Genomic DNA, 13,269 nt, shown 5'->3' with positions numbered 1-13,269 from the left:
TAGCCATGTTGGTCCCAGAATAAGAATAGAGAGACAAGGTGGGTGAGGTAATATCTTTTACTGGACCAACTTCTGTTGTGAGAGAGAAGATTTTGAGACTCACAGAGCTCTTCTTCAGCTCTGGGCTGTAAATGGGCTTTAATACTGCTTCATAATATTTGTTGAAATGAATGGATGGTTTATAACTGAATTCATGCATTTATCAAACTTCTTCCTCAGCAACTACCCTTTGCATTCAGTATTTAATGACTTGCTGCTCTGTCTCTCTGCTCTGACCAGGATATTGAAGAGACAATGAACACAGCTCTGAATGAACTCCGTGAGCTGGAACGTCAGAGCTCCGCGAAACACGCCCCCGACGTGGTGCTGGATACATTGGAACAAATGAAAAACTCACCCAGCCTGGCCACCTCAACAGAATCACTAAGCCCTCTCCATAGTGTAGTGTTAAGGAGCACTGAGCCTCAGATTCGACGTAGCACTAGTTCTTCCAGTGATACCATGAGTACTTTCAAGCCCATGGTGGCCCCCAGAATGGGAGTGCAGCTAAAACCCCCAGCTCTGAGGCCAAAACCCATTGTTCTTCCAAAAACAAATCCTACTATAGGACCTTCCCCTCCTTCCCAAGGTCCAACAGACAAATCTTGCACAATGTAAAAAGCTAAGCAACCCAGGAGGTGGAGTGTGTTACAGAAAGGAATGGATTAGCGATAGAAGTCAGGGTTCCATAACACTATTAGTTCATGTTTATAACTGGAGATGTTTTGTTTTTCAATTTTTTTGAATGTAATGTCTGAACTAGTATCATTAACACGGGCATTTGTATTTTGTATAGTTTCAGTTTTCAAAAAAAACTGGACAAATGTGTGTCATTTTAAAACCGACTTGAAACCTTGATGCTGCACCATTTGTAATAAAAGGAACAGATCAGAAATGGCTTCCCACTTTGTACAATATTTCATAGTCTTTCTGTAGTTTACTTAATAAGGGATCCAATAGAAAGGTAACTTGAAGGAATTCGTAAGTGGATATGGAACCCTTGACCATTAGATCACTGGTTCAAATCCCAGTCTGGTCGGTAAAAGTTAGCATCTGAGGAATTAGTCAATGGCCTGTGTGAAGTGTGTATGTAATCTCAGTCCATATAAATTAAAATAACACTTTCACAGTTAGCACTAAGTAGTTAGCATATTTTTGGTAGTCTTATCAAAGGCCAAGTGCTGAGTAAGTAGAGCAACTGAATTACTCTCTTTCTGACCTCACTCCAGGTCAGGGTTAAAGTATATTGCCTGGATGGTATGAAGTTTCTAATGCTGCCACTTGTGCTGTACCTTTCTTTTGAAGCTAAAAGTTCAGTCCCCAGGACTGTCAGACTCTTTTCACAAGCACTAAATTCACTTACAGTTTACAGTTCAGTGAACCAAGTAACTGCAGGTATACAGGTCTGTGGATCTTTCTGTAGTGTAGTAAAAGATTGAAAGTAGCAGTTGAACAATAACTCAATAAAACATTCCTTGGACCTTATTGCTCAGTATCTTCTTCAAACCATGTGAGCTGCGATAACCACAGTTTCAAGCTGCTGTATCCTCACTAGTTATCCTTCACAGTGCAAACAATGTGCACGGTTTCTCTCTGATGCTTACGAAACTATTTTTCTCCTGAGTTCTTGAATAACTTCTCTCAATTACACAGGAGGTTGTTAGAAGCACAGAAATCTCATTTGCTACTCTCTAGACTAAACCAAAATAAAATTTGCCAGAACCAATTTGAAAAGAAAATAAAAACAGATGTCTATACCTTTCTCGCATGTGTGTGTGAAGATTTTATCAGCTTTGCTTAGTACTCCATTATTAAATTTTCTGTTACATGTGAATTAATTGTACAGCTGTTTTGCACATTAACACTAAGCCATAACATCATTTCTGTGATTATTTTTCAATATTACTTGCCCAATCTATAAGATCATTTATAGCAGGTTTTTAATTTACGCAGCCATGCAGTCAAACTATTTATAAAGAATACCCTGTTGGCTGTTACCTAAAATACCAGGGCCATGACAAGAAATCAGCTGATGGTCATCGAAAGGAATAAAACTGGCTTCAAATAAGAGTTGTCTTTCCTCATAGCGTTTGTTACCTTAGGATCTTACCATTCTTCCTATGGCATGTTTTAGTTGTTCCATTCACTATACGGAAACATAATTGGGGAGAGGGAAGAGTTAGTGTCTTGTAACAAAGATTTGATTAGTGTATTATAATCTGTATAAAGTCACAGAAGCCATGTCCTGCTGTCATTTGGGAATTTATTTATTTCCACTGTGGTTTACTAATTGTAATCACTTGATAAGGAACTCCAAGCCCTGGACATGACAAATATCCCATAAACTGCATTAGAGAGCAACGCTGTCAGGGCCATTCATATTGTTGCTGATATTTGCAGCCCAAGGACGGGTCCAAAAAAATCCAAGGAATCTATAAGTATGTCTGTTTGGGGGCTGCCACATGTATAAACTCTTAGCTAGCACAGTGGACTCTTCAGGTGTCAGTCAGTTTAATCCACTGATGCTACCACTGTATAAACAGGGTAACAACTTGTCAAATTTACGTTTAATCCTGTATCTCTTGACTGTACCTATAGTCCTAAACTCCATGGCAAGGTTCTAACTGAAGCCAGTCCCCGTTAAAGGTTGGCTTTAATCTATTGGTATGTTCACCTGCCCAGGACCAGAAGTTATTTTTAAGTAGTTCCCAAACTTATTAGGATCAATGGAACAAACTGGAATTCCAGCTCTAATTTTCATGCAGTTTTTAGTTCAGTGATTTGTTCAATACCAGTGTGGCATAATTGAGATGAATATCTGTTTAATAATATTTAAATTATATAGGGAATTTTGTATGTTTAAATAACACTATTGGACTCCATAATGCTTATATTAGAAATTGTGTAGCAAGAGAAAATATTAGAAACAGTGCATTTAGTGAATGCATCCACTTAGAGCATTCACACAAGTTAAATGTGTAGTTTGATGGTTATTATAGATACTTAACGTATAGTAAGTGGATATGTAACAGGAAAGACTGACAACTACAAACATACTAAGGGGCAACTCCTGCACACCTAATCAAATCAGTATTGTCCTTTACTGTCAGTTTGATAAGTTGCAGTATTGGTAGCTTCCTGCTTGTTGACTGTTACCTAATTGTGTCAATGTACATCTGTAGTATGTACATGTGAAAGTGCCTTTAAAATTTTAGAGGAGCTTTAGCCTTGCTCTTGTACTATTGCATTTCCATTGCGGTCACTCTTGCTTGTATACTGTTGCATTTTCATTGCATTCATCCCTGCTCTTGTACAGCCACATTCCTGCCATTTTCAAAAAACAAAAAAGTTAAAAATACACAGTTATGGAAGAAAAATGTACTGTTAATCTGTTGTGGCAATGCACTTTTATGTATAGTACTGTACATTTTGGCATGTACCATCACAGGCTTCAGTATACATTCAGGTTTGTTCCCCATAGTGTATCTTTATAATAAAGAAGATAGTTCTGTCTGCATTTGTGTAGTCTAATGGTGTGCAGTCCTCAGTACGTTTTTACATGTGTATCCCCAAATGACCTTTTTCCTTCTTGGTAATGTGAAGGCAAGAAGCTTGAGAGGTTCTTCCTGCTATTTTCTGCTAGTTTTATCAACCCCATTAGTCTTCCCAATTTCCATTTTGCCCCCCTTCCTCCAAGTGGCCTTTCCAGAGGAAATCTTACTCGGAGAGTAGATGACAAGATCAGAGGCACCTGCATGGGCCTTCAGAAAGGCCTACCTTATCTCCATAAACAACCCCCTGCTTTTTACCCTTCCCTGAAACTTACTGCTGTAGGTCTCCTTTGAATGGGGCTTCATGCCAGCTGCCAACACCAAGCTTTATTCTAAGGTCAGCTGTCTGGAAGCTACAATACTTGTTCTCCTTCACTAAGAACGGAATGAAGTGGCTATTGGGGCAAGACGGAGCTCCATCTGGGTTAGCCCCGAGCAAGCGCTGTCAGTTGTGCCAACGGCCATACATTCGTTTTGTAATTTGCTTAAGCAGAAACCGCTGAAATATCTCATCTCTTATTTGGAAGCTGTGGTTACACTCAGATTAGTTTACAAGAAACACAGTCAATGTTTTATCCACAAACCACACACACAGTTGACTTTAGATTTTTCGGTCAAAGTATCTCTAAGGCTCAGAGGGCCCTGAGGGATGGCCTATTTTTAATCTGGGAGATGTTACCCTGCCACACACCCAAGCTCTTTCTGACGCCCTTTCTGACTTACTTTATCTTCCTAGCTTTTCCAGGGCTTTGTGGAAGCAAGAAAAAACATCAGAGAACCCAAACCAAAATCCTTCTTAAAAATAAGTCAGCAGCAGTCAAAAGACCCAGAATGGTCTTTTCCCTGGCTGTAGCACTCAAGAGCTATAATATGGCAGGGGAGAATCACTTAGCAGGCTACAGCAACAGGCAGCACCTTCAGGAGTGCTCATCCAATGTTCAGAGGCTGCCATTCAACAGGAATTAAGCATCTTTGGCTGATGCTTTATGCAGTAGTATGCTCACCCATCAGCCCATGTTGCGAGCCTTTGCATGCCATTGTCCAGTATGTACCTTATGTATTTCTACTCGTCCCTTACTACACAAAAGTAAGGATTCAACCAGGCAGAGCAAAATGTCATACTTTACTCAAAGCCTGTGTACTCCACAGCGAGCATGATCTAAATTCTGTAGCAAAACCCTGCGCTGCAGGGACTGGGGATTGTGCAGCAGTTTGATCAATTTTAAGTTGACATTTTTTATTAAAATAAATAATAACTCATGCAATCACTATAATGGCCCCATATTATTTAACTTCATAACAAATGCAATGTTGTACCCTGCTTTTTTAATTTTCTATATGCTGCAGAATTTCATGCTGAAAATGCTTAACTATTGTAGAAGTTGCCAGGGAGCGAGGAAGGGGGAGGCAGGAGAGTTTGACAGGTGAGTAGGGGCCCATTGGAGCTTCTGGCAGTTGGGAAAGTGAGGGGTGCTGTTTGGTTTGCTGGGGTAGGCATGTTAGCAGACCAGTAAAATGATCTGTCACGAACTAGTTAATGTTGACACTGAAAATTACAGCATTAGGGCAGTTCACACCACTGAAAACTAGTGTTTCAAGCTGCCTGCCCATTCAAGTGGCCAGTGCTTCCTCATTTTCATTCCGTGTTTGAAGTGTGGGATGAGGAGGGGAGAGAAGGAGAGGAGTGTTTGGATCCATAAGCATGAGAAACTTATTTAAGTTAAAAGCCTGGATGCTGGAACACAATTCTGCAGCGAAGAACAGATTGCTGCTGCAGAGGAAACCTAGACTCTATAAGGATCTAATTATAGGGCTAGCTCCTGTACGGCCAACAGGCACGTAGGTCAGTGACTGCTCCACTGTCTGAATGCAAAAAGAGAGAAAGTTTATCATAACACAGCAAGTCTGGAGGGGACAGATGGTAGTTTATATGGTGTGAAAGTCTCAAGAAGGGGATTTAAAATGGATTATCTGATTTAACTACCCTAACACCCGTAGGAGGTACTGTACCCATTTTACAGGTAAGAGAGCTGAGGTACAGAGTCAGAATCTTTCCTAACATCTAGCAAGTCAAAGGCAATTGGTAAAGGAAACTAAGACTGCACCCTCACAGTTCTCTGTTCTTGCACTCAGATACCTGCAGTTTCCTTCTATAAAGGTTCACACTAAAGAAGTCTACAGCATGTCCCAGAGATCAGCCTGTCCAGCAGGATTCAAGACTCATTTTATTAAAGCCAGATGCTTTTCAGCAGACAGCACAGGCTGAAGCTGAGCAGGGGGCCAGGCTGCTGGGCAGTGCGTGTCTCTGGGCAGCTGCTTGTGCAGCCTCAGCCCCACTGGCAGCGGTGCAGGGAAGTGGGGGGAAGCAGCAATGTTGGGGGGGGACATCTCAACCCACCCCTGCAAACAACCTAATGTGTCTCCACTCACCTTGCCCCTCCAGTTGGAGCGATGAGGTGTCATGTGCTCATTCCACAACCCAATCAGAGGGCAGCGCTGTCTGAGCCCTAATTCAAATTCTTCTCTGCTTTCCCGGGAGCCGGTTGGGCCATCGGAGTTGTGACTTGTGGGCCCTGGGCCCTACAAGGAAACCCAGCTGACAAGTACCTGATGGGGTCCCGCAGCATCTGCTTGTGCCAGGGCACTGAGCACAGCATGCCCCTCCCCCCAGATCCTCATGCCCCCACCCTGGCCTCGTGGCCAATCCCCAGAGCCCTCTCCTGCCCTCCCACCCCACCCAGCCTCTTTCCATCTCCACAGTACCACAGAGTGACAGAGAGGCCTAGTTTAAAAAGGCATATACACCAAGAGCCAAACCATTGCTCACCTTACTCATGTGCTTAGTCCCATGTGATTCAATAGGGCTATGTGCAGGAGTAAGGCAAGCAGAATTTGGCTGTGGAACAGGAGCGTGAGCTCAGCCAATACTCTGTGATACCCAGGAGAACACTGGGTCCAATACCATGATATCACTGGAGAGTCGGGTTTTCCTCTCATTGTTTCCAGTACATATATATGTGTGAGAGAAAATGATTGGCACAAGACATGCATACCTGAGGCTGAAGTAAAGCTAGTTTGTGGCTAACATACTGCTCAATGACAGTCCATCCTTACTAAAAAATTGACTCAGTAACGTTATCAGTCAATCTCAACTTAGGCTAGTCACAATACACAGCTGAGCATTGTTTATTTTTTAATTAACACTATTGATTTTTCCAAATATTGTTGTAATGGACTAACAATGAGATGTACAAACTGAATCAGAGTCAATTATAAAATATAAAAAAAAGGAAAATTATGCTGGTCTAAGCCAGTCACATGTTTTCAGGGCTGAAATCAGTACTAGATAGTACAGCGGCATAGATAAAATAAAAACAAAAAACAAACGCTGTCCATCCTTATTCCATGGAGCATATTGGGTTTTTTTGTTTAATATCTGCTGTGTACATCTTCAGAACTACGCATTAGAATCTATAAGCATTGACCAAACAGAGAAAGGGGATTTCTCATTTATTTGCATGAATTGCTTTCCAGGAGAGCTGAATCACAGAGACCAACATTCCACTCCATAGTGGAACAGAATGGCCATTTTTTTTAATAGGGCCTTTTTGATCATTAATGAAGTAGCATTAACATGAAGATTGGTTCTGAGGTAACATCGAGATTAAATTTCAAATAGCCTAACAGTGAAGAGCATCTAGCTGTCTTCATAACTGCTGATAATAAATCATGCTGAACAAGGCAATGACTCCCAGATATAATGGCCAGTGTAATATGTAGTCCAAGGTTTTCAAAGGCACCCATTACCATGGTATCCTGGCATGACTTTATACAACAGAGTAAAAACAGAATCGGTGAATACAAAGGGTATTCCTAATTTTCTGCCTTCTAAACAGAATTTCACTTTGATAGTGTTCTCAGTTCTTTAGTTGCTTTTCCTAAAAAATTGTTTCAAGCGAAGTTTTGTTCCTACAGACAGAATTCCAGCGCTGTAGTCAAGATTTTCTTTTAATTACAAAATGAAGTTTGTTTTGTGGCTGAACTAAAATTATTCTGGGCAAGCTCAGTTTATCAAAGGTTAGGTCATCCAATCAGAGAATGGAAACGATACCAATTCAGATTTAGGTGACCCATCACACAATGTGAATACAGAATACGAGTAGCAAACAGTTCAAACTATCACAGGCTGTGAATGTGCACAAAACATTCACTCAATCCAGTAAAAAGGCTAAATTTTCTGAATAAAGTGTTTGCTGCAAATTGTTCATGTGGCTCTGGTTAACATACAGTTTTTCCTAAAGTGGGAGAGAATGCTCTTCTTCTCCTGGTGATATCTAATACCACTTCTGAAAACCAGGCTGAGGTGATAACCAGGCAGAGGGCCCAATTACTGGGGAGTACAATACATATAGTAAAGAGCCTGAACAAACAGATATCCAAAAGTGAAGCAAGACTCTGGCTCTGACGAAACTCTGCTGGGAATGAATTCCATAACCAAGGCCCTCTATTAAGAGCTCATGACCCAGGGGTGGCGAGTTGTATGGCCATGCTCCAGGAATATTCAGAGCATGGGGGCCCAACTACACCAATGTTCGGGGCCTGGTCTCTCCCCCAGCCCCACCTGCCTGGGGGCCCCCACTGCCACCACTGGCAGCACAGGAGGGCTAAAGCGGCTTCCTGCCTGCCCTCGCTCTGCATGGAGCGCCACTCCCAGAAGCAGCCGGCACATCCCTGTGGCCCCTGGGGGAGGGGGTGTCTCCGCACGCTGCCACCCCGAGCGCTAACTCTGCCTTTGGAACTGCGGCCAATGGGAGCTGCGGGGGCAGTGCCTGTAGGCAGCAGCGTGTGGAGACCCCTGGCCTCCCCGCCTAGGAGCCACTGCCAGAGGGGTGTGTGGATCACTTTTGGGAGCTGCCTGAGGTAAGCGCCACACCCATCACTTCCTCCCACACCCAAACTCCCTCCCAGAGCCCAACCCTCACCCCTCCTGCACTCCCTCCCAGCGCTGAACCCCCTCCTACACCCAAACTCCCTCCCAGAGCTTGCACCCAAACCCCCTGCCCCAACCCAGAGCCGCATGCAAACTCCCTACCAGAGTCTTAGACACGTGGGGGAGGGGCGGGACTTGGAACCATTCTGGGCACCACCAAAAATTATATAAATCTGCCACCCCTGTCACGACCTTCTACAAGTTCTATCCTGGAGAATGTCACCTCCCTATTAAATGCACACACAAAACTCCAGGAGCTTGCAAGTTATCAAAAAGGTTTCCCGGGATTTGCATTCAGGAGCAGATCTGTTCAGAATAGGCTCTGTTTGCTCAATTTTCCTTCAGCCACCCAGCACCTGATGTCTACACACGGCCAAAGTAGGGTTGCACAAAACCAAACACCCTAGCCCTGCAACTCCCTGAGGCCCTGCCCACCCCTTCCCTGAGGCCCCACCCCCTCTCACTACATTCCACCTCCCTCAGTGGCTCACTCTCCCCCACCCTCACTCACATTCACTGGGCTGGGGCAGGGACTTGGGGTGTGGGAGGGGATGAGGGCTCTGGGGTGGGGCCAGGGATGAGAGGTTTGGGATGCAGGAGGGGGCTGCATGCTGCAGGGTGGGGCCAAGGGATTCGGAGTGCGGGAGGGGGCTGCAGGTTGAGGCAGGGAGTTGGTGTGGGAGGGACTATGGGCTCTGGGCTGGGGGTGCTGGGGTCAGGGATGAGGGGTTTGGGGTGCAGAGAGGGCTCCAGGTTGGGGCAAGGGTTTACCTTGGGCGGCTCCCGGTCAGCAGCACAGTGGGAGGAGCTAAGGCAGGCTGCCTGCCTGTCCTGACACCGTGTTGCGTGTGTGCCAGAAGCGCCAGCAGGTCCAGTGCTAGCGGGAACCGGCCAATGGGAGTGCAGAGCCAGTGCTTGGGGCAGGGGCAGCACGCAGAGCCCTGTGACCCCCCCACCCGCCTAGGAGCCGAACCTGCTGGCCACTTATGGAGCGCAGCACGGTGCCCCAGGACAGGTAGAGACTAACCTGCCTTAGCTCCGCAGCACCGCCAACCGGACCTTTAATGGTCCAGTCGGTGGTGCTGATGGGCGCCACCAGGGTCCCTTTTCAACCGGGTGTTGCGGTCGAAAACCAGACACCTGGTCACTATAGGCCAAAGTCATATTTGTGTTACTGCAATGAGATTTGGTTTAATGTAATCTAAGCCCATATCTTCAGCTCAAGCATCACATTTCTAAGACTCCCGTCACCATGGTACCAAGATGCCATATGTACAATGTATTTCATTTTCAAAACAAATCAAAGAGCACCTATCCAGGGCTCTAGGGACTATTGACAGTCTTTTCTGCTTCCTCCATCATTGCCATTAATCAAGGTCAGATTTTTTTAAATTAACACTGTACTCTCACAGCACTTGTTACTCACATAAAATTCTTCCCCATCACAAAAAGCCAGGGGAATAAAAGGTGTATGCAGCATGCCCCAAAGATCAACAGATTTGGGCTATTTGAGACAGGGGCTGAGAAGCAGTGAGGTCCACCACAGATAGAGGCCTTCATGGGGAATGCCCTGTCAGCAGCTCCCACTCTTATACAGAAGAGGCCCCAGCTCAAGCACCTCTGCTGTTTGTGGCGGTAGCTGTATAGCATGGGGAGTGAGATGATCTCTCAGATTCATAGAGCCCGGGCTTTTTAAACGCAAACAACCACGATCCTTTCCTCCGTTGATTTGCTGCTGTTCAGCAGTGCTTCTCGGCTTGCTTGTTTCCTGGGGATGTATAGCCAGCCACTCTGTCATTGCCCTTACTGCAGGAAGGCTGGGGCAAACAAGAGTGTCTTGCATTGTGCCCTAAGAATAGCAAGGCTCAGGCTTATTCTGATTTCCAGTGCTAGGGGGATTCCTTGAACAGAGGCTTGAAACAGAACATCCAGGCCCCACCTCCCCAGAGTTTTGCCACAGGCTTTTACCATTTCAGAAATTTTGCAGTTGCAGCTGCTGAGGATGGTCTTGCACTGAGATAACAAAGTCCCAGTTCACCAAGGGCTTTGAATATTAACACCAGAACCTTGAAATAGGTTCAGTATTGAACAGGGAGGCAGTGTACAGCCCAGAGCAACGGTTCTCTTTTCTTTTTGTACTGCTTAGTAGGCATGTTGAGCTGTTTGGCCGTATGTAGTTTCAAAGGAGCCCCTACCTGCATCACCAGGTAAAGCATGTTATAGTAGATCATCCTGAAAGCGACGAATGCAGAAACCACCATTGCTAGGTCCTCATTTAATTGGAGAGGGCTCAAGTCTCCTGGGTAGACAAAGATAGAAGAATATGGTTTGGACTTTTACTGCTCCTTTGGGGTTTAGTAGCTGAGAGGAGTCCAGATGAACCCCTTCACCTTGACCACTGGAAAACAGAGACCTTCAGTGGAAAACGGTCACTGTTCCTAATAACTCCTGATAGAGTTTCCCTTTTGCTATTAGCATCACTTCAGTTCTATCTCTGTTAAGTTTCAGATAGTGTCTGCTAGCATCCAGGGACCTAATGTGCTCAGGTATTTGGATGTCGGTGTAGCAGTAATGTCCACATTCAATAAAAAACAATGTAGAGCTGTGTGTCACTGGGACTGAAACATGTGTCATCTCACAGTGTCCATAATGGTTTAACAGCAATGTAAAAAGGGGGCCAGGCGCCCCAGGACTGAGTCTTGTACAAGTCTACAAGCCAGAGTTTTTGAGAAGGAAAAGAAACGCTGCCAGTCACCAGCCTTCAGGATATCTCCAATGGGTATGAGCATAGCAAGTTCAATGCAACTCCATATACCCCGGACGGGTCATAGATATGGATCTCATGGTTACATCCTTCAAAGCCTTTTGGCAGAATAAAATCAGCACTGATATTTTTCTTTCACCACTATCAGTAAGACAGCCATTTGGGCTGCCAAATCTGCCTCTCTACCATAACCTAGTCTGAATCCCAATTGGCAGGGCCTTGGATAATGGCAACATTTAAGAGCAGCTTGGCTCAGCCCACTAACATGTCCTCAGTAATAACCTTTCTCAGAAGGCAAGACTGAAGACAGCATGGTAATTTGCAGGTGATATGTTTTAAGGAAGCTGGCAGGCCGCCCCTCATGAAGGAATAATTGACTGAGACAAAGGGAATTAGTGATGTCTTAATTAATGGTGTCGCCAGGTTTTCTTTGCTTTGTTCATTAACTATTGAAGACTATTGAAGGGCCTGTATCTGATGTGGTGGCTCAAATTTTACCCAGTACATTTAAGACGTCTGCTTGTTCAAACGTACTAGGAATAGCCATACCCAATTGCATAAAGGCAAATTATTCCAGTGCCAGATAAAAACACCAGGCAGAGAACCACATTTGTGCAAGGCACAAAACCTCTTACAATGAGACTGTAATTGTGGGAAAGACTATATATAATACTTTGTCATTACGCTTGTGTCTGGGGAAAAAAACTTCTATTTTAGTGCTGCTTACATATTGTATTGAGTACTGATTCCAGGAATAATCTGCTTTGTTCAACCTGGTATCTTGACAGAAGTTATGAAGTGATGCTCTTCTGTCCTAGGTCATTTGTAATTCAATCTTGATTTCTGGGAGACACTACTCTTCATCTCTATCAGCTGTGTATCAATGCACTGCAGTGGAAAAAGTGATAGCAGACTCATGCTTCACTTTAATAAGGGGTTAGCATGAGTGTTTAACAAATATAGATGGAAGACAAAGATTAGATGGGAAAGGAACTTGAATGAAGAATGTTCTGAAGACAACTGGGGGGACAGCTATGAGTAAACTAAAACAATAAGCCTGATTCTCCTCACAGTGGTGAAAAACAGCTGTAAGTCCACTGAGATCTATGATTATGCAGTTGTACAACTGCTGAAAGTGACAATAGAATCCAGCTCAATATAAATTAATATGAGAGAGAACTTTTTCCTTGCAACATTATTAAACAGAATCTACAGCATCTGCACCACAATTAGCAATAAGCATTTATCAAGGCGCCGACTACTGAGGTAGTCAGTCCTTGACAAATGCTTATTGCTAATTGTGATGCAATTCTTTTTAGTAGGTTTGCATCTCACCAGTACAATTGTTACTTTCTCCCTGACGAACATTTCTTAGAGCTGCTGCCTACAGGACTACTTTCTTGGCTACCACATAAGGAAAAAAATATTACAAGAGTCATTACAGGCTTCAACTCACAAATCCTCTAGCTCTTAAAAAAGAAAATCTGACTATCATTTTAAATTTAACTCTATTGTGGGGTTCAAAACCTTAACCACTATTATCTCTGATATGGTTCTTTTTGCTGTTGAAGCAGAAGACTAAAGTCCATTTCTTTACAACTGCTGGTTTATTCCTTGGCACTGAAGTTTAAAGGGAGAGATCTAATCACCAGGTTTCTGTTTCTCCTTGGGTAAATGAAAATAAAAAGGCTTGTGGGCAGGGAAAAAGCTCCTCTCTGAAGTGGTTGCCCAAAATAATAACGTTAAAGCCAAAATTTTTATCCTATGCATAATACATGATTGGGGAGAATAGTAAAGCTGCTGCATGGTATTTCTTCTCAAACTGCTGCCATCAACTGGCCTCACATTCCTTCCCTTTGTCTCATTTTTTGCACCCTTCCACGCTTCCTCCCTTGCCCGCTCTCCTTTTCCCTTTCTACCTCTAC

At 44.0% G+C, this 13,269-nt stretch overlaps 1 protein-coding gene across 2 annotated transcripts in view; it reads left to right on the top strand.

Moving 5' to 3' along the window:
* SRGAP1 (SLIT-ROBO Rho GTPase activating protein 1) overlaps positions 1 to 3,556 on the top strand; it is a 239,567-nt gene extending 236,011 nt beyond the window's left edge. For both annotated transcript variants that reach the window (XM_074942133.1, XM_074942132.1), the window contains exon 22: positions 280 to 3,556. In XM_074942133.1, coding sequence (XP_074798234.1) covers positions 280 to 657 — 378 coding nt within the window. In that variant the 3' untranslated portion in view covers positions 658 to 3,556. The remainder of the gene's footprint in view (positions 1 to 279) is intronic.
* The last annotated feature ends 9,713 nt before the right edge of the window (positions 3,557 to 13,269 follow it).

Source organism: Natator depressus, chromosome 1 (genome assembly GCF_965152275.1).
Source record: "Natator depressus isolate rNatDep1 chromosome 1, rNatDep2.hap1, whole genome shotgun sequence".
In the NCBI taxonomy this organism is placed as follows: Eukaryota; Metazoa; Chordata; order Testudines; family Cheloniidae; genus Natator; species Natator depressus.
Note: the sequence above shows the minus strand (reverse complement) of the source record. Positions and strands in the feature narration are given on the sequence as shown.